This window comes from Colletotrichum gloeosporioides, assembly GCF_011800055.1.
Source record: "Colletotrichum gloeosporioides strain Lc1 chromosome Unknown consensus_14, whole genome shotgun sequence".
In the NCBI taxonomy this organism is placed as follows: Eukaryota; Fungi; Ascomycota; class Sordariomycetes; order Glomerellales; family Glomerellaceae; genus Colletotrichum; species Colletotrichum gloeosporioides.
Window position 1 is genome coordinate 27,561 of NW_025544659.1, and position 19,127 is coordinate 46,687.

Consider the following 19,127-nt stretch of genomic DNA (forward strand, 5'->3'; position numbering starts at 1 on the left):
ACGTAGTCTATGCACGAGATATGATCATATCAGAAGAAACGGAATATACAAGGTGCTGATATATGTGTGGGAGACAAGAACAACGACCTGATCGAGAGCCACGATCGAATTGTTTACAAGTTCACGGGCCCAATGCACAAGACTAACGCATCTATGGGACTCGTCACCAGAGCCTGAGAGGCAAACCAAAGTATGATCCACTGGCAAGAGATGGTGGTATCGGCAATAACTAAATCAATTTTCCCCCGAATTTCAATTATCAAAGTCAAGAATGTTACCAACCAGGCGCGCCCCCTTTTCCAAGCTTATGAGGGCCCAAAACGCGACTGGCACCGCGACCGGGCGTGTCCGACCTGTCAACCTTTTGGCTTGCCATCTTTCTAAGCTGTTAACACATGCCAAGAATTTCCCATCAAACGCCATCTCCCGTTTTCCATGTCTGTCTTGCTTGCCTAAGAGGTTTGCTCTTCGCGGCGAAGCGTCTCGCGGCCAATGCGATTCTGTACATTGCGCTTGGCATTGATGGCCTTGTTGCCGAGTTTAAGCTGTTGGAGAAGCGCGGTCAGCATAGGTATTTACCATAACCAAAGCGATGGAAACGCCTTACCTTTCTTTTGCCAGCTGGAGCAGCCGTCAATCGATCTCCGCAGTTCTGGCGCAACGAAGAGTGAACAATCGCCTTGTGATGCCGAGAACAAAGATGTATCAGCAACTACAAATTAGACAACGGGACTGAGCGGAAAGGCTTACCCGAAGGTTGGGTAACTGTTGTCCTTGGTCCGTTTTCCTTACTGAATAGTTTTTAGGAATGGATAAATCCAGCTCGAATCCTCCTGAGAAGAAAAATGATGCGAGTGATCTGATCGGGTTCAAGAACGCATATTATTAACTACTCGTATAACTATCGTCCTTGTGCTCTGTGAAACCCCATATTGAATCTTTCTACCTCGCGTATCCCGTTGAGTGCGTTACGCGTCGCCTGACCTTGCAGGTGGATACTCATTTGTTTCCCAGTGAGTTTGCTCTCGTTTTCTAGATCGTTGTGATTGGAGGTGTGGCGAAAAAGCCTTTCCCATGACTGTAGTGTCGAAAGCTACCAGAACCCTAATGCTGAGACAACCCCATAGCCCCTGAACAATGTAGAAACCCCGAAGAAAACGCAGTTCATATCAGTTATGCCAGGTGCAAATGTCTCGTCATGCCTTCGCATGGATCAATTGGTCTTGGACTGAGGTCTTGCACCGGTCTTCTGACGCTTCAGCTCCGCGCGACCAAGCTCATTTTGCACATCGCGGGTGCTATTGACGGACTTGTTTCCCAGTTTCATCTGGAAGGATCAGACACAGTAAAGCAATAAGAAATAGAAAGTCACATACCTTTCGCTCCCCAACAGGGCCAGCTGCGAGTCTGCTCAACCAATCTCCCCGTAAAGCAGAGTGAATGGTGACCTTATGATGCTTTGCGGAAGTCGGCCTTAACTGTGGCATGAAAGCGAGGGAAGGAAAGGGGAGAGCCAACTTACCCGCATGTTAAAGCAGATTTGATCCCATCGCTCCTCAAAGGTGTCGTACTGTTCCCATCCTGGGCAGCCATCCCCACTCCAGCGAAGCTTCAGTTCCCATCCATCCTGGCAAGATATCGCGGTACGCTGTCGTCTGTTAGCACAATCTTGTTATAAACAATAAGGATATGTGCTTACCAGGAGTTTCTAGCTCAGCAGCTCTACCTCGATGTTCTTGATGTCACATCGGGTTACCGTTCGGAGTAGGTGAGTTGGAGTACTTCTCGGATCCACGTACACAGCATCGAATGTGCTAAGCCCTGGGATCCTCTTCGGCATCTCTTGGCCCAGCTTTCACTTTCGTGAGGAACCAGCCTCGTCTCTGGCATCGGCTTCAGTAGTGATGCCGCGCTTGGTCTCCAGCTTCGCCAACCTTTCCAACGCGTACTTCTTCTCCTGGAAGTCTCGCATGTCGAAAATAGCCTCGCACATCTGCTTCACATATGCGCGGCGCTTTTCCCTTGTCGAGGGCCAAGAAGGATCCTCAACGTGGGCCGTGAAGGTTTGGCGCAAATGCTGCAAATAGGCCCTATCCAAAATCGAAGCCTCCTCGAGGTCGTCGATCAGTGCATCGTACCCAACTGTCAAGGGCCTCTCAAGTTCGGTTTTGAGCAACTGATTCTGATGGTCAGTGATACGAGAGGTCTTGGCTGACTTCCGCGTCTTCTTCTTCTCGCTCGCTGGAACCTTCTGCTGGCAGGTAGAGACGGCCGAGCGCAGTGATTGGTGATATTCAGTGATCGTTGCCGCGTAGTGGTCGGCCTCCTCCACTGTCAGTTGGCCAAACCAGGCGGCACACTCTGCACCGAACTTCTTGACGTCACTGCTCGCCTCGTTGTAAAGGAGCGTTTCGTAGAACGCTACACAGGGGAAAGAACTTGCACCGTCGCCATATCGATATGGGAGGATTTTGTCTGTTTACATGTCAGATGGTGTCCACTGTACGCGTCAATCTCGCGTCGAACATACCAACAATCACAGAGAACATCAACTTCTTCGTCTCTAAAGAGGTCTGATCGCTCTGCAGCTGTTCCAATCGACGAGAGAAAGCTTCTAACTCTGCACAACTGCCATTCTGATCTTGCAGACCACCAGGGCCATCGTGTAGGTCAAAAAGGGGTAAGTCATGCGACTCTCGAGTAGTAAGCTCGGGTGCCACTTCGGCTCTGCGAGCCTGGCCCGCATCAGCGAACGGGAAGGAGAACCGGGGGAATAACTGGACCCTCTCAGGCGTGTTTGGGTCTTGATAGGCTCCCTCGCCGTCTATAGCCTGGTGGTTGTCCAAGTCGAGGAGCCCTTGAACGTAATTATCGGCGAGAAGGCCTTCTCCACTGCAGACTCGTCAGTCGGTTTTGGATGCGATTGTGGACGAAATCATGTATCAAACTCACAAATCTGAGGCATCCACTGCATTCAGAGTTGCACCTTTGTAACAACCTTCGTCCGGGATCGATGAGAAATGGACGGCCAGCGAGGATGCATTCAGAACTTCGTGGCTGATCTGCCGCGGCATTTTGTTCTCGCGATGTCTTTGGGGCGTGGAGGCGATGATCAAGAAGAGTTCAAAATAAGACCTGAGACGGCTTAGTGTAAAAGATGACCAGAATTTTGATCCCAGTCCGCGTTGTGGAAAGAGGTTGGGAAGTTGAGAAGGGGAGGATGGTTGCTGGGGTTTCCCAGAGCGACGAAGTGTGGGTGTGAACACAGCCTCAGGCACTGTGGGAGGCGAGAAGTGTCGGGTGGCGGAACCACCGCTCAGCCACATCGCGCCCTGATATTGGCTTCCAAGAATACATCAAGAGGCAAAGGATGTATCACAGTTAGGCTGCGGTGCTTTCATGCCTTTTTGAGGAGTCCGCAGGTTCATCCTCTTGCGATCTGGCCATCAGCCTTCCCAGCAAGATCGAGTCGAACGCCAAATCGGCGGTTGATCCCAAGTTATTATCATGGATAGGGAAGCCCCAAGCCCATCTGCTGATAGCTTTTAGGACTTCGCATCAGTACTTTCTACAGTCATGCCAGAGCGAGCACTTCGTATGCTGGCCGGCCAGTTTGAATATTTCTGCGCAGTGTCGCTCAGGGTCCTTGTTTTGGGGAAGCCAGTCAGTGCGATGCTTAGGCTTTCCGCGATTCATCCGCAACTCCATGATCATTTCTGCCTCAGGTCCAAGCTGTATTCTGCATTTTATCAGCGGTTGCGGCGCGACGTGCTGCCAGTATGACGAGCCGCTGATGTCCTTACGCAGGCTGCTTGGGTTCATGCTGTTGAGATCCTAGCGGCTGGGAGGCAAATCAATGACCTCAGCTCTTCCCAGGCCAGCAAGATGTATCCTCGAGGATCGTTTCCTCGGAGTATATATCCGAACTTGCAAGACGCGAGTTCTTGTACAACGCCGCTTGCCAGAAATCGGTAGCACTTGTATTGGAAGGCTGTTCCGGTCCCCAGATCATGTGTTTCCTATGATATTTACGCTATTCCATAGAACAATTCTTCAAGGTAAGGAGGAGAGTCCATGAATACCGATACGTTATTCTAAAGGATTTGATTGATGAAAAAGGCTTTTATATTCATTCTCAAGCAAACGTTGGTGCCCCGGCCATCCCTTCATGCGCCCACAACTCTCAACCGCCAACGCCAAGCAGTAAAGCTATGAGATGGCTTACATGGCCCCCTTTTCCTGCTGAGAAAGCTACAATGAAAGAAAAGGCGGGTCGTTGTTCACTTGAATGACGTCCACCTCGCCGTTAGGGACTTCATCCCTACGTTAGCACTGTTTTAATCGGCGCCTTCAAGATCATCTCGGCCAGGGGGTGTGACTTTGGTACATCTACAGCGGATCTTGCGCGACTCCTAATCGGACAAACACCACACCAAAACCCCAATCCAAAACAATTGAACCGTAGTCGGGGGTCAGGTGCCTGCAGCTGCGTCGTCGGCAAACCCAGTATTGTGGTCAATCATTTGGGGCGCCTAATGGACACAGTGACCCCAAGCAATCTCTCAGCATCTTCCAAACAGATGATGTAGAAAAGGCACCTGCCAGAATGTTGAAGCGAATCAAACGCAATGTCTCCAACCAATTTCAATGTTTCTCTGCTATCACGCAACGTCCGAGGATTTGCTTTGGTCGCCCTCTCCCTGCGTCAATGTGCCACTCTGCAGCTTGGCGTTCGCTTTGTTGAGCACATCTCTGCCAACCTTGTTCTGGATGTCTCGCTTCGTGTTCACGGACTTGTTGCACATCTTGAGCTGAAGTCCGCAGTTGGAGAAAAGAGCTGGGCTCAGCAAGGTGGGACGCTTACCTTGCGCTCGCCAATGGGTGCACCTACCAGACGTGTAGTCCACTCGGCGGCCAACATTGAGCGAACCATAATCTTGTGATGCTGCCAGGTAAATACGTCAGCACCGCTCAAGGTCGGGTATCGATAAATTGCCAGGACCTGACTGATCTTCATATTGTAGCACAATTGGGACCAACGGTCAGCGAAGGTTTCATACCGCTCCCAAGCTGGAGTACTGCTGCCAGCCCACAATGGCTGCATCTCCCAGCCCTGCTGAGCGTTCATGGCCGATACCTGGAACTTTGTTAGAACCCCTTCCCTGCAGATAGGAGGGATACCCTACCAAAAGCTCCTAGCCCTGGATTTCGATCTCAACATCAGACAGCTTACGGCCCACGGCAGCTTCCAATTTCTCGGAACTGGTTTTCTCCGGGTTGAGGTAGACTGCCTCGGATTTGTTCGGCGCGGGAGGCTTTGTATGGGCGGTGCCACCCCTCTTCCTCTTGCCAGATCCTTCCACGGCATCGTATTCGTCTAGGGCTTGCTTCTTTGCAAGAGCAACGCGCTTCTCCTCGAAGTCGGATAGATCGACGATTGCCTCCACAAGCTGCCGGATATATCTCCGATCGTGTTTAGCGTCAGCGGGCCAGGTTTGGTCTTCGGTAGTTTTCTTCGACTCCTGGCGAAGAATCCTCATGTATTCTCGCTCAGTCTGAAGGAATAGACTGGAGTCCCTAATGAGACCTCGGTATTTGAAAGAGCATTCCTTATTAACCTCTCGCATCAATGGGGGAATATGATGATCGATGACCCTCGCAGAGGTCTTGCTCGTCTTCGACGCCTTCTTGGACGTCTTTGTGGCCTGGCTCGAAGTTGACTGCGCTTCTGAAGCCTGAAGATGACCGCTCTGAGTCTGCCTGGTTCCGTCATTCTGTGCCTCGGGCTCCAGTCCGGGCTGAGGGATTGGAGATACAATGGTCTGTCGCAGCACCCTAAGCGTCTCGATAGTGTCGTCTGCTGCCTTCTGCGATGCCAGGTGAAAGTACCCGGCACAGCGACGCACCAGAGGCTGTATCTCATTGCTGTCCTCCTCGTTGTGCGTCAAGTGGATGTAAAACTCCACAGGCGGGAAAGCACGATCACCGTCGCAATAGCGGTACTTCAGGATATTGTCTGTGATGTTCATCAGTCTTTGCCAGGCAGATCAGTGCGATGTATTACGAATTAAACATACTGAAAATGACGGCAAGTGCCCTTTCCTTCCATTCGAAGCTGGTGTCAGGACTTTGGAGAGCCTCCATATCTTGAATGAAAGCGGGCTCGGGGCCCTTCTCGTCGATGCTCTCAAGACACCTCTGATCTTCGCGCTGCGGGGCTCCTTGAAGCTCCTCTGGGTCTATCATCTCGTGTTCAACGGCGGAAACAGGGTTGAATATGTGCAATCCGAATAGATCTTGCAGATCTTGGCAGTTCTGGTCGTGAATTGTAACGCCTTCCTCTCGAGGATGGTCGTACGTGTAGAAGCTGGGTGCTTCATGGTCAATTTCGGCCCATTGTACAGTGGCGCACTCGTCCGCACGCCTCTCTGCATTGTTACTGTCGACGATCTCATTAGAGGACTGCCCTCAGATTCTCACAAGCAGGCTGGGCGAACTCACCCAGAGAAGTCTCCGTTCGGGATTTCCTGCTGGTGGGGAGAAGCTGCATCTCCTAGTCCCGTATCGCACGCGAGGAGCGCCGGGTCTACCGTCGAATGAGACCATACAAGGTCAGGCATGATTGTTATGGTATATACCTGAACAGGATGCGTCTAAAGGGAATGATTCTCGGGGGGTCAGGAGTTGTCGAAATCAGACGCGGTGGTAGATGGGGAAACAGCAAGAAAGGTGGTCGCGCAAACGACGCTTAAATGGATACGTATTTGCGTGAAGACGTGGGGAAAGGAGTAGTTGCGAGAAGGCGACGGCTGGAAGAAGATAGCGCGTGGGAGGTGACGTTGTCTAGGAGACCACGAGCGGCTCGTACGGTAGGGGCGAGTAGACGCTTGAGGCATCAACTACTGTGGCCGGGCCAGGCATGCTCGATGGCGTCTTCAGGCAGACTCTCCGGTGGTCAAGTCACACTTTGCTCTCGGCTTTATGGGTGGCCTTGATATCTACTCCACGCTTTATCCTGAATTTCGCCACGCTGATTACGGTCCATCTATTCCAATCTCGTGGGGGACGGGTGCCGGTTGTAGTCAGAGGGTAGACGACACAACGTCAGACATGATTGGTCTTATTCCGGGTGTATCCAGGATGGAAGGACCCTTGACAACTAATGACTGTAGAGAGACTAATGTATGGGCAGTGCAAGTTGACAGACGGGGTAATTTGATCAGAAACGTTTGGATACATCATAAAGGGATCCAAGTTCATTCTAGACTAGGTCGCTGCCCGTGCGACGCTCTCATGTTAAAACAAAAACGGCAACTCGCAAAGTCATGCTGTGTGACTCCAGTGTGATATGTCCCTTGATCCAAAGGGCCCGTGGCCCCCAACGTTTGATGTTCTAGACCAAAGGCACCATCGCGCCGTCCTATGACGCGACCGCGATGCGGGTTTGCTTGAACTGGGAGGCAATCTGGTCCCGTGGCGCGATGAACTGCGTCAGGATGATGGTAGTGCCACCGAGGGAGACGTACGCCGGATAATTGAACGCGGTCGATTCGTCCGAGCCAGTGCCTGCTACGTAAACGACATCCTGTTTCCTCAATACCTCTTCCTGGTGGGAGTGAAGTTTGTCGCCGGGACGGCGGGTTATGGCGCGGAGCATGTCGTATAGTGTCGGTGTTCTATTTCTAAAAGGAGGTGTGTAAAGTATATCTAAGCTGTGGTCAGAATTATAGGTTGCGCGATACAGAAGATAATAACCGCCGGCGGCCACGCCCTTGGAAGCTCGCGGAAAACGCAGGTCAATGGCTTCGACAATGGTCATTTCATAAGTTATGCCTTCTATTGGCGTCTTTGCTAAAATATCGCCGTTGAGGTACCGCATGGAGGCCCCGCGTTGCGCGTCCCCGTCTGGATCCAATTCGACTGACACCACCAAGAGATCATTGTCTCTTAGCGAATATGCGTAACATCTTTCTCAATGCATCTTCTAGACTACTGGCGTTGTCGACTGAAGCAGTTCGTCGCGCATTCTCTCAAGGACTCCGGAGAAATCTCGGTGGGATGCTGGTCAGGCCAACCTGGTCGTGCGGAGTGACCATGATCGAGTCCTATCGAGTCGTTCATACTGCTTGGTATTCTTATCGGCTCCGAATCCCAAACAAACTGAGCTGTTCTGTGCCCTGGCCGAATCGCTTTGTATAAACTTTCAAACCCAAGAGACAATCAAACTTGCGGTTCTCGAAGCCTTTGTTCCAAGCCTGGAAGCATTTGGTTGCCGGCCCGGGGTCACTTTGTCTTGATCCTGTGCAGACTCGCCACCCAACAAAATCACAGCGAAGGGCATTCGCACTACTTTGAGCCGACGGTAATTATTCTTCCATACATTGGGCTTTGCCGGTTTGGTGCCATGGGCGAAACCCCGGAGATTGTATTCGATGTGTAATAGATTTCAATGAAAACAGTCTTGCGGAGTATTTCTGCGGGAAAATACGCTTTGAGTCAGGTTTGGATATGCCCAACTTCTTTAGGCCGGTTATCTGCACGATCTGCAGATCGAAGAGGGGCGCGCCTTTTTGATTTTCGAATTCGTCTTGGGCGATCCTCGCGCCGCACCCGCCGCAACGACGTATTCAAAGGCGCGTCATGGTACGGCAACGGCGATATCTGTGTTTTGTAAGTCAGCGAACTGTTCTGGTCAGTCACAATTCAAAACGCACCATATGCTATCTCAGTAATACGCAGGCTCTTCTGCACAACGTCCTGACAGCTAACGCGTACGTAGAACGTTACGAGCCCTATTCGCTCACTGCGCCATAGGTTAGAAAACCGAATACCCAATCTTTGAACAAGGGATTAACCCACGCTGTTTATCGTTCCATTCACCCGTTTCTTTGGCTCCATGGTCACGTCACATTCAGGACGGCGTTGTCGCTAGCCGTTGATCTCCCATGTGTAGGTTGGGTAGACCGCCCGCACCAGGTTTTCGAATCCGGTTCTCCGTTCGCCCGCTGAAAGCGAATGGCATTCCAGAGAAACAACATAATGCCCCAGTTTGAAAGATCGTTCTCACTAATATCCGAAACGGCGGCCCAGGGCGGCGAGGCCGCCATTTGTTTCTTTCTTCCCCGAAGTCTAGCTCGGCAATCGGCCAGACTGAGCGCCCTTCACATCGACGTCCATGTCCAAGGATATCAATACCGCCGAGTAAAGATTCTCTGAGATCTCTAAGCGTCGCTCAACAATGCGCACTCCTCGTCTCAGACAAGGCCATATTTATAGATACACCATTCTGGGCTGTCCTCCATCTCCCCACGATGTGGCTGGTGGCATCGTATACGGTCTGACAGGCGTCGGGCCCGGGGCAACAGTAAATGCTTATCAACGATATTGCCAGGTATTATTTGGAAATTCGCAGCGTAAAAGATCCTCAAAAGGACTGTAATCTTCCGGCCATTCTCATTGTGTAGAAGAACATGATGAAACATCTCAGAAAGGCGCTTGCGGGATCTATCCCGGAAGCGGTGCTTGACTGCTTCTGTTACGTGAAAGGTCAGCCATCGTGTTTTCAATCACCAGAGAGAGCAAAGTCCTACCACGAATCGTGTCCATCATACTGCACATTTCGACTCGCTCAAGTCTTCGCGTCCCAATCGCGGCCGATGTCGTTCTCGAAGTCGTGGACGCTCTGGGTGACCAATACGGGATGCTGAGTTCCTGAAAAGACCAGTAGAGCGTGAACGCTTGGTCATCTAAGGCGTCGAGATTACGATAGGGTTCATGACTAGTTATAGTCTTGGTCAGTCTACAGTTTCACTATTTGCCAATGGAGAGAGTGCTCACAAGCTTGCAACGATAGTACTGGTGTTAATCTCAAGCAGAATCAATCCGTGTTCCAACTCTTCGTGGGTCTGACAAGGGGCAAGCCCGCACACACCGCTTTCCATGGCGGTGCGGTACTCCTGCCGTCTGTCCTCTTGCGTCGTGATAAGCTTGGGCGCAATCGTCTTGGCCGCCCGTGCCTGGGCCTCCGCCGCCTCAGACATGCCCATCAGGCTCTCAAAGGGCACGCCGAGCTGCGCTATGGTCGTCTTATCGTGGCTCTGAAAGGCTGCAACGTACTCGTCGCTGTAAATGATCTCCAGGACGCCGGGATCAAGGGCTTCCGCGGTCTCGTACCTAAAGGCAGCATCCCACATAGCGCTCAGGTAGCCCCTCAGGTCCTGGATTCCACTGGCCGTCGTTTACTTATATCCGTCGTGGTATGCGAAAAGCAGATATGCTTTCCGAGTTGTAAGTTGCTCGCGATTGTTCTGCAATGCAAGTGATACTTCACTGCTGAGAGAGCCGGTGACGAATTTTTTTCGACGGAATACGCGGTGATCAGGACAACAGGGGATTGAGAGGCGGTAATCAGGATGGAGAAAAACGCGTTGAGCCTCAGAAGACACGCGATGAGGAAGGTGAGAGACCTTGGAGGTGGGACCCACTTGGGGTGAGGTCGCCTTCGTGGCGCCCAATCAGGTCTCTCTTCCATTCCACGTCAGGCAACCTTCTCGCGCCCCCATCCCACCCCCTGCTCTCCTACTCGCGAATAGGGTCCAGGGTATGAAGGGCCGGTCCTTGAGATACGAAGTAGTTTCGTTTTAGCTGAGCAGTTCGAGAAACGAGATCAGTTGCTCCAAAGAAGTATCATCTCCACGGAGTGCCTGGCTTTTTGCACGAATGCCCCGAATGCGTAGCTGGCCTCGCTGGCCTCTCCGCTCCGGCCACACTTGAACCCAGACCCAACAGACCATATTGATCAGCCATACGCAGCATATCCTATTCGGCATCTATTCGCCGCCGCTTATCTCTTACTCCTCGTCAGAACCATCCAGCTCTAGCTGGGAGGCCTGCGTCACATCGACGTCAGATTCATCCGAGTCGGAACGATCCAACTCATAGGCCTCCACGATGGCGCCTGTAATATGTCGAGACCAGTGCTCTCCCATCACCTCTGAGAGTGTCAGGCTCTTTATAACCGCCTTTCTCTTGTTATAAGCAGGTACACTAATAAGGGAGCCGACGCTCTCAGGGAGCGGGCGAGCACATTGAGGCAAGCCTCCAGGCAAATCAATGACTTCATGTTTCAACACCGGCCTCAGTTATAGCGAGAGTGAGATACCTGCAGGTCCTAGATTATGCCACTATCAACTTTGGCATGCTCCTTCAAACAAGTCTGCAGTGCATCCTGGGAGGTGTAGGGGACTTGACCACGGTCCCTATAGATATTGTCTGGGCGGGTGACTGCGTGCCGGATGGCCGGCGGGTTGAATACATGCACCCGGAGCCCGGATTCAGGTATCATCAGGAACATTCTGACGAAAGCTTTGTCCTTCTTGTAGTGTTCAAAACGCATGCTTGTTGCGCTTCACGGAAGGTCTTCTGTGCTCCATCGTGGGCCCGGCTTTGACACCTTTTTTATCGATCAGAATCGATGCTCCATCTCTGGAGTTTTGCGCGTTTTTCCCCTCCTTCTTCTTGGCTGCGCTGTTTATTTCGACAAGCACTGGCAAGTATGCATCCATCGACGCTCAAATTCCAGCAGTATCTGATTCTCATCACGGATAGGAAGCACGTAACGTGGGTGAAAGCGGCGCTTGGATCGCGAAAACCGCGCAGAGGACGACGAAAAGTCGAGAGCAGTTGAGTAAGTAGAGGCTTTAGAAGGGAAAACGCTCAATTTTGGGGCTGTATTGACTCGCGATTTTGAGCGATGGGCTCATAACCTGAGGAAGTGCGAGCAGCCCAGAACGCACAGAATGCCGTGATAGCGAGGCCAGGTGCCGCCACACCGCCCCTCATGCCCCATAGCCTGCCAGCATCTTCTGCTAAAGGTGGGTACAAAGGTGTGAAAATCCCAGAAATCTGGTATCGAGCCGAAACGCCCAGGTCTGACGAGCTTTCAAAGATTTCAGCATCTCGATCAGTCCCCGGGTATATCCCTGTTCGCCTGTGGGCAGGTGCTACCACAAAGAACTATGGGCCCGATTGTGAGGATTGAGGCTATTCCCAGGCCTTCGTGATGGGCCCTCGGCTCATGACCTATCGAAGCGCGTAGATTAGAGCGACTATGGTAGTTTACGGATAAATATTAGAGGGAGAAGAATCCTAGATGCTGGGTTGGGAATGATGAATTCAGTACCGACTCGCGTGTCTGTGTTTTACGGCGCTGCAGAGGGCAGGCGGCGGTGCTAGCAGTACTAGCCGCGGCATGAAAGACCACTAGATACCCTAGGTTTGGTTCTTTTGATCACCAGACACCATCAGACCGATGGAGGCCTTTATGGCGCCGACGCACCATCAGCCGTCATTATGGAGTACATTGTAACTTATAAGAGATATCAGTACTGGTGCCAAGGTGGAGGGCGCTGTTCTTTGTTTTTCTGCGTTTTCGTCTTCACCCTCGGTTGCTGCTTACTGTAGCAAGCGGCCTAATAACTTCACGTGGGCTGTGCATGAGGACCAAGGGGATGCTGTTTTTGAAGGCTTGACGCTGGCAGCCTTCGTTCCCACTGGCAATGATGAATAGCCCATGAAGATGAGGCGGATATTCAATAAACATTTAGAGAAATTAGTGTCTCTTATGATGATACAAAAGGTGGTGACCACTCCGCTGCACTGTGGTCCTGGCTTTCGTTATGGCTCTGCCATTGCTCGCAAAGACAGACCCATTCATCATGGACAGTAAGAATGATTGGGAGGTTAAAAGATTAAGGTTTTATGCTATGGTCGAAAGGCGATAATGCTGATTATGTTGTTTCTGATGACATATGAACCCAGACTGCATCCAATCCACAAACCGCCATGTGTTGTGCTTGACTCAGTATTCAGATGGCCAATAGAAGAAGCCGTTTTATTAAGAAAAGCAAGTCTTGGTAGAATAAGAAAACGAATTGCCAGAACTAAACAAAGCCTCCAGCTGTCATAAGTCATAACGCGGAATGAATCCAAGTTGCAAATGGGAAAGGCCAGCAAATGCAAAAGCAACAGAACCAAGCCCCATGGTACAAAAAGCCCCTAGTCTATGCAAGCAGCAGCAAACGCCATACGCCAACATGATTCTACACTTTTTGCCGCTTTGCAAGCTGTCTTCGAGTCCTGTCGCTGATTTGGTTGCCTTGGTGCACCAGGCTCCCCTCTCTTGTGCGGATTTCAAAATCCTCTGATGCCTGCCACTCCTCGTTGGCTGTTCTCTCGCGGATCACGTCGCGTCCAACCTGGTTTTGGACGTCGCGACGGCCATTGAGAAGGTCGTTACTAAGCTTGGCCTGGACAAAGCATTAGAAATGTGTCAAGCTCACAATGAATGTAGCACAAGAGGCCAGCACTTACCGCCCGTTCCTTGTTCGGCGCGCTAGCAAACTTTGAGAACCAGTCTGCTCGGAGAAGTGAATGCACGAGAATCTTGCAGTCCTGCGACCGAGAATATTAACTCATATCACAGTTATAGTCAGGCGAAAGGATATACCAAGAGCTCTCCGCACATCGCTGACCACCTCTCGCCAAACGTATTGAACTGGTCCCACGTTGAGACAGTGCGATGGCCTGACCACATTGGTTTCATTGTGAAACCCAGTTGGGCATCCTCAGCAGCCAGCTAGAAAGAGTGTTAGCGGAGTGTACCTGAGGATATTTGAACAACCAGAAGAGGTATACATACCAAAAGCCTCCAGCAGGCGATCTCAAGCTCCACGTTAACGATCTTGTGGTGGATGACAGCATTCAGACGATCCATAGATGAGTTTGTCTCGCTCAACAACTCCCAATCGGCCTTACTCAGGCCCTTGGGTCTTTCGGATGCGTTGCTGTTCGTCGCAGTTGTCTTGCGCTTCCTGCTGTCATTGTCGCTTGACCCCTTTTCTTGTTGCGCGGCGCCATTCGAGACCTTTGCCATTGCCTTTGACATGCGCTCCCTGGCCTTGCGCAGCTCAAAGAAGTCGTCGGTCTTGACAATGGCCAGGTACATCTCCCGGACGTATTCAACGCGCTTCTCTGTGGTCGATGGCCAAGAGGGGTCTTGTTCAGGAGCCGTGCCAGGGGGCCGCTTCACGTGCCGATTGTAGGCCTCGTCGAGTTCCTGGAAGTGGCTCAGGTCCCGGATTACTCCTTCGTAGGCAGGGGTGGCGGGTCTCTGCAGCTCTGCTGCCAAGAGAGGATGGTCAGGGACACGGCTCGTCGTCTCTTTCGGGGCCCTGGTGCGGTAAGTCTGCGGCTTCGGCTGCGGCGTTGTTGGTACGCTTTTCTCAACCGAAGTCCCGGGAGGCGAAGGGTACTCAGGCAGTGGCAAATCGATGGGGGCCAGCGCTCCAAAGTCAATGCCTAGTCCGAGGTTGTTGTCGAGTGCGAGGTCGCCGCCGATTCCGAGACCGAGATCGATACCAAGGTCGCGTTTCATTTGACGCAAGCTCTCGATTGCTTCGTCTGCCATTGCAGGACTGGAGGACGCAAGACCATAAATCCAGCTGTGGAAGCGTGTAACAAAGGCCCAAATCTTCATGAAGTCCTCTCGATTATTGAGCAAAATGCCATAGAAGCTAAGCTCTGGAAAGAGGCGAGGTTCCTGGTGGAATCGATAGGGAACGATCTGGGCTGCGTTACGATCAGCATTCTATTCTTAGTGGGTAGGGGCTCTGGCATACAAAGAATGACGTCCAGCATCCATTCTTTCTCGGTCGAGGGAACGAGAGGGTCCTGAAGAATGTCCAGATCAATCTGGAACGTGGCGTCCATGTTGTGCGCGATCGTAGTAGGAAGTGATTGTATAGAAGAATCAGGGATCGCGGAGGGGGTTTGAGAGTGTGGAGGTGTGAAGGACAAGTAGGTAGGTTGGAGGTGAGGGAGGTTGAGTTTGATCGTGGAAAATTTTGTTGTGGACAGGACCCGACCTGGAAGACGAAGGTGGGAGATTTATGCTAAAGAGAAAGTTCCCAGGTGAGCCTGAGGTCGCCGCAGTGATTGAGGTCAAGGTGAGCTGAGTGAATCCCCAGCCGCCATCGCCAACCTCAGACGACTTCCCAAAAGGGGAATAGGCGAGCTCGACGCGTCGAAAAACCTTCAGATGCGTCTACAAGACCTCTGAAAGGTGAGAATTAACAGCTTCCCATGCCGTCCACGTCCTTCATCTGATAGAAAAGGGGCATCACGGGGTCGCAGGTGAGAAACCTGTCAGTAAGTAACATAACGAAGGTGAAGCCAGATGCCCTCCAAGCACACTCTGCAGACCACAAGGTGTGCCATTAATCAGAAATGATGCCTATTCTACGTGCGTGCAATATTATCTGATGAGATGTGCCGGTGCAGGTAATCTTCTCTCCAGTTGATTCGGCGAAGCTCGCCTTCGATTGAGCCTCTCGGTTTTGAGCTTCGCAGATCTCGCAACGTAGACGTATATAGAAGCGGCAGGATTCCATCCTGAGATGAATTGGATACATTCAATACGCGCCTTGAGTAGCCCGACGAGGTCCTTACGTCGCGCCTTGTGTGGACGACTCACGCTGCCAATCCCAAGAATTCGATTCGTCTGTACAAACATGTCGACTTGTTCACATTGCCATGATCTTTCTGTGTGATGAGGAGCACGATCGAGTGATTCAAGAGCCGTTGCTCCCAAAGAAATTGTCCCCAGGGCAAGATATTGGAATGAACCCCGTCGCTGCGAAGGATCGCGTGCCGTTTCTCCCTTCAAGTAGATCCTACGGAATCCAACGAAATCTGACCATAGAGAGCAGTCTGCTGATTGTAGAGAAGTCAGCCGCGAGAAGATTACCATGAATCAGAAACATCTAACTCCTCATCTCCGGGTAAACGTGCAGTGATGGCCCAAGCACAAGCGAACAAATTGCCCCAGGATCAACCATCACCAAACTTAATTGGCGTAGAGCCACCGGCTCTGTTATTATGTCCCAGAACTGTCTGCCTGCCTCCAATTCTGTCTCCCATCTGAGATCTTTTGACGATGGCTCGGCCCTTTGTTGCACGAATCTCCAAGTCATCCGTGCTTTGTCCCAAGACATTTAACGTTCTGGAGAACTTGCGAGTGAAATTAGAAACGTTACCCAACCATGGGCGTGTGATATGATTGCAAAGGGACCGTCCTTTTCAAGATTCGCGTTCGTGGCCACAGGCTATTACGAGAAGAGCTGCGTGTATTGGGGCTTCATGAACAGTATCGCCAGAGGCTTTGCGAGCGACGTTGTCGGCCCAGCTAAGGTGCTTGTAGATTTCAAGGATTTGCTTCCGCTTCGTAGTCGCATTTCGTACGTGTTCAATGACTGCCGCTTGGATTGTCGTCGCGCTGACTGCGAGGACCCTGGCCGCTCGGAGAATATCCCTTGTCGACTATGGGGAATAGCATTTGTACGAAATGACATCGAAGTTGGTTGGCTTTAATTTCCGATGAGACACTGAGAATAAGGCTGTTCAAAAAGAGTTCCCTGAGAGAGAAACAGAAATAGCTCGGGTATGAATGCGATCTCGTATATGGCTTTGATCGTTGCCGCTCGCGCGCTGGTCGATTAAGGGCCCCTGGCACCTCTCACAGTACTTTCCGCGTACCTTGGACCATTACTGTTACCAAGCGCTCAAGATCGTCGTGGATAGAATTTCCCAGTCGCCAAGAGAAAGCATGCGAGACGCGTCAGGAGTCGCGTGGAATTGGTAGCAGAAGGATAGGAAATGAACAAGTGGTCTCCAAGATAAAGGCAGCATTGAGACCGCCTTTTTTGGCGACGTTCTCGCCGACGTCTTGGGCGGCAACGACAGCCCTAGAAACCCAGTTCAATACCTTCGTAAGATCAGCTGAACGAGCACATCGGTGTTGCTACTTTCTACGACTGGGCCGCGCCTCCAAAGTAGAGGCCTCCAAGAGTACCACCTCGCCGACCGGCCGGTATGTGCATGAGGTGGCGGACCTCGTTCTGTACCTCCGGCATGCCCATGTTGATGAAGTGGGCGTTTGGCACTACTTCCTCGGGATAAATGATGATGTGACGTTTGGGACAATCTGGTTGTCCCGGGTAAGACCAACCATTCTATTCTCATGGTCAGTTTACCATGGGGCGCGAAAAAGGCGAGGACAATCGGGATATTGTCCTGGCTAGAGACTCACCAGTGTCATCACGTCCACGTTGTCACGTTCGCGGCGTAGGTAATCGATCCAAACCAACCAAATGAAATCATTGTACTCTATGTGAATATGATTAGAGAAAGCAGAGTTCAGCGTAGCAGGGATATCTTACCATCGTTCTCAAAAGATCACTTCCTGAAGCAAGCAATACATGACACAATCAGTGTCGATATTGTATTAGACGTCCCCGATGCATTTGCCTCGACACCAGATATGCAATGTGGAGCGAACTTTCTGATGACCGGTTGCTTGAGTGTCAATTTGGTGATTCTTGAATGTCCTGTCGCATTTTCCAATGTCCTTGGACAAATGGCCCGGGGTGAAGCACCTGGTATCTCCTCTTTGGCAATGAGTTCAAAGTCTCAGTTGAATTCTCTTTCGCCGCTCTCGCCGAACCCTAATCCGGTTGCCCCGATACATTGTATAAAGCACTGGCGTGCCTAGCCGCCATCCATGATTGGGCTCGCTACATTGTCGGGTTGGGTATCGCCACCGGCTTCGTCCCAATGCCAATGCCGCGTGGTAGTGAACAGGTTTCGACGTCCCGTCGAGGACCCTATTTTCCATTGCGCACGTTGTGCCCAAAAAGTAGTTCTTTAGATCTTCCAAGAAATTCCTTTTTTGTCGGGATTATCGTCGCTCCGGAAACCCCTTCCGCCTTCCTGGTAGATCGCCGGGCATTCGTCCCAACTATCCTCAATGTCATCCATATAAATGGTGAAGTGGTAGGCGTCCGGGTTATCCTCACCCGGCAATTCACGTGCTGTTCCATCACGCAGCAAGTAACTCATCGTGAATCGAGCCCCCGATACTTGTTTCTTACCCCAATGTCTGAGAATCGCGGAAAGGACATCTGGAGAGTCTATTGCCAAGATGTTGGCTGCCGTGGTGTCCACATACATCGGACGGCGCGAAGTGACATGGCAAGTCCGACTTATATCCCGCATCAAGGTACTGCTTGGTACCCTCTGCAGTCGACGGACCCGGCTTTACATACATAAGTGGAGGAATATGTGAGATACTGTGGCATCGTGCAAACAGAAAAGGCAGTCGCCCGGTAAGCTATCAGGTAAGCTTCAAAGGTATTTGTACGTCGGACAGTCATCCCCAGTCATGAGACTAACGAGGTGGTTTCCCACTGTGAGGATGCTATCATTTGTTTTCTTCGTCGACGTTACCGCTAAATGCCTAGCTTGTTTCGGGTCCATTGCGTTTTTGACTGTCGCCTTTGGTCATGCTAGAGGAGGGGAGCATGAATAGGAGGTTAACGGCCGCCGTTCGTGCTTATGAGCTGGAGACTGTCTTCAGGAAGCTTATCGTGCTGTTGGTAATTTGTTGACTGATACTTTCCCGCCGTTCCAGCAGGGCGCGAAGTGACCGAACATCACCAGGTAAACCATAGTCACTGGAGGGGGCCTTGATGAGATAGCCTCTGAATCCAGCGGCTGGTTTACCCACCTTGCGCCTGAGTTACGATATTCGTCTCATTTCGGGCAAAAGAATGATCCGCCCTGACGTATCTCTCTATTATCCACGGCGTGGTTAACGGTGCCAAACTCCCGAAGTATTCGCAGCATTGCGAAATATTCGCATATTCGTTACTCTGTACCGCGTGCTAGGCGTGCCATATCAAACTGAAACTTTGGCTCTTCTTTTCAGCCTTCGTAGCTCGAGCCGGCTGTGCTTGAGCTCCAGTCTAAGTATTCAATCTCAAAGACGATAGCCCCCGAGGAAAATGCAACGTAGATGTGCAAAGTGCAGTGAAACGTTGTGGCACGACCAGTGCTTCGTGCCTTCCTTCGCTGCTTCCTTCGCTGCGTTCATCTCCTTGCGTGGGTTTATTTTCGCATACGTATCAATCGGGCTTATATCGATAGTCGGCTGCCCATCGCGACATTTTCTTTCGCACTCGAGCGCTAGATGAATACTGGGAGGTACCTGTCCAGTTACTCCAAGCTGCCGC

General features: G+C 51.4%; 6 protein-coding genes across 6 annotated transcripts; all 6 read right to left on the reverse strand.

Moving 5' to 3' along the window:
* Window positions 1-452: 452 nt before the first annotated feature.
* On the reverse strand, window positions 453-881 carry GCG54_00014045 (uncharacterized protein; the record flags this gene model as incomplete). The annotated part of the gene is made up of 4 exons (XM_045413887.1): window positions 453-545; window positions 608-679; window positions 751-791; window positions 878-881. 4 exons carry the CDS (start codon window positions 879-881, stop codon window positions 453-455), a joined length of 210 nt encoding a protein of 69 aa, XP_045268991.1.
* Window positions 882-1,213: 332 nt separating this feature from the next.
* On the reverse strand, window positions 1,214-1,840 carry GCG54_00014046 (uncharacterized protein; the record flags this gene model as incomplete). Its single annotated transcript, XM_045413888.1, has 4 exons — window positions 1,214-1,327; window positions 1,377-1,478; window positions 1,523-1,648; window positions 1,727-1,840. The coding sequence occupies 4 exons, from the start codon at window positions 1,838-1,840 to the stop codon at window positions 1,214-1,216; spliced, it is 456 nt and encodes a 151-aa protein (XP_045268992.1).
* A 15-nt stretch (window positions 1,841-1,855) lies between these two features.
* GCG54_00014047 (uncharacterized protein) lies at window positions 1,856-3,074 on the reverse strand (the record flags this gene model as incomplete). Its single annotated transcript, XM_045413889.1, has 3 exons — window positions 1,856-2,475; window positions 2,531-2,892; window positions 2,953-3,074. 3 exons carry the CDS (start codon window positions 3,072-3,074, stop codon window positions 1,856-1,858), a joined length of 1,104 nt encoding a protein of 367 aa, XP_045268993.1.
* Window positions 3,075-4,661: 1,587 nt separating this feature from the next.
* Window positions 4,662-5,128, reverse strand: GCG54_00014048 (uncharacterized protein; the record flags this gene model as incomplete). Its single annotated transcript, XM_045413890.1, has 2 exons — window positions 4,662-4,811; window positions 4,865-5,128. The coding sequence occupies 2 exons, from the start codon at window positions 5,126-5,128 to the stop codon at window positions 4,662-4,664; spliced, it is 414 nt and encodes a 137-aa protein (XP_045268994.1).
* A 67-nt stretch (window positions 5,129-5,195) lies between these two features.
* Window positions 5,196-6,620, reverse strand: GCG54_00014049 (uncharacterized protein; the record flags this gene model as incomplete). Its single annotated transcript, XM_045413891.1, has 3 exons — window positions 5,196-6,016; window positions 6,078-6,439; window positions 6,502-6,620. 3 exons carry the CDS (start codon window positions 6,618-6,620, stop codon window positions 5,196-5,198), a joined length of 1,302 nt encoding a protein of 433 aa, XP_045268995.1.
* Window positions 6,621-13,100: 6,480 nt separating this feature from the next.
* On the reverse strand, window positions 13,101-14,769 carry GCG54_00014050 (uncharacterized protein; the record flags this gene model as incomplete). Its single annotated transcript, XM_045413892.1, has 5 exons — window positions 13,101-13,307; window positions 13,372-13,452; window positions 13,508-13,636; window positions 13,700-14,628; window positions 14,679-14,769. The coding sequence occupies 5 exons, from the start codon at window positions 14,767-14,769 to the stop codon at window positions 13,101-13,103; spliced, it is 1,437 nt and encodes a 478-aa protein (XP_045268996.1).
* Between the last annotated feature and the right edge of the window lie 4,358 nt (window positions 14,770-19,127).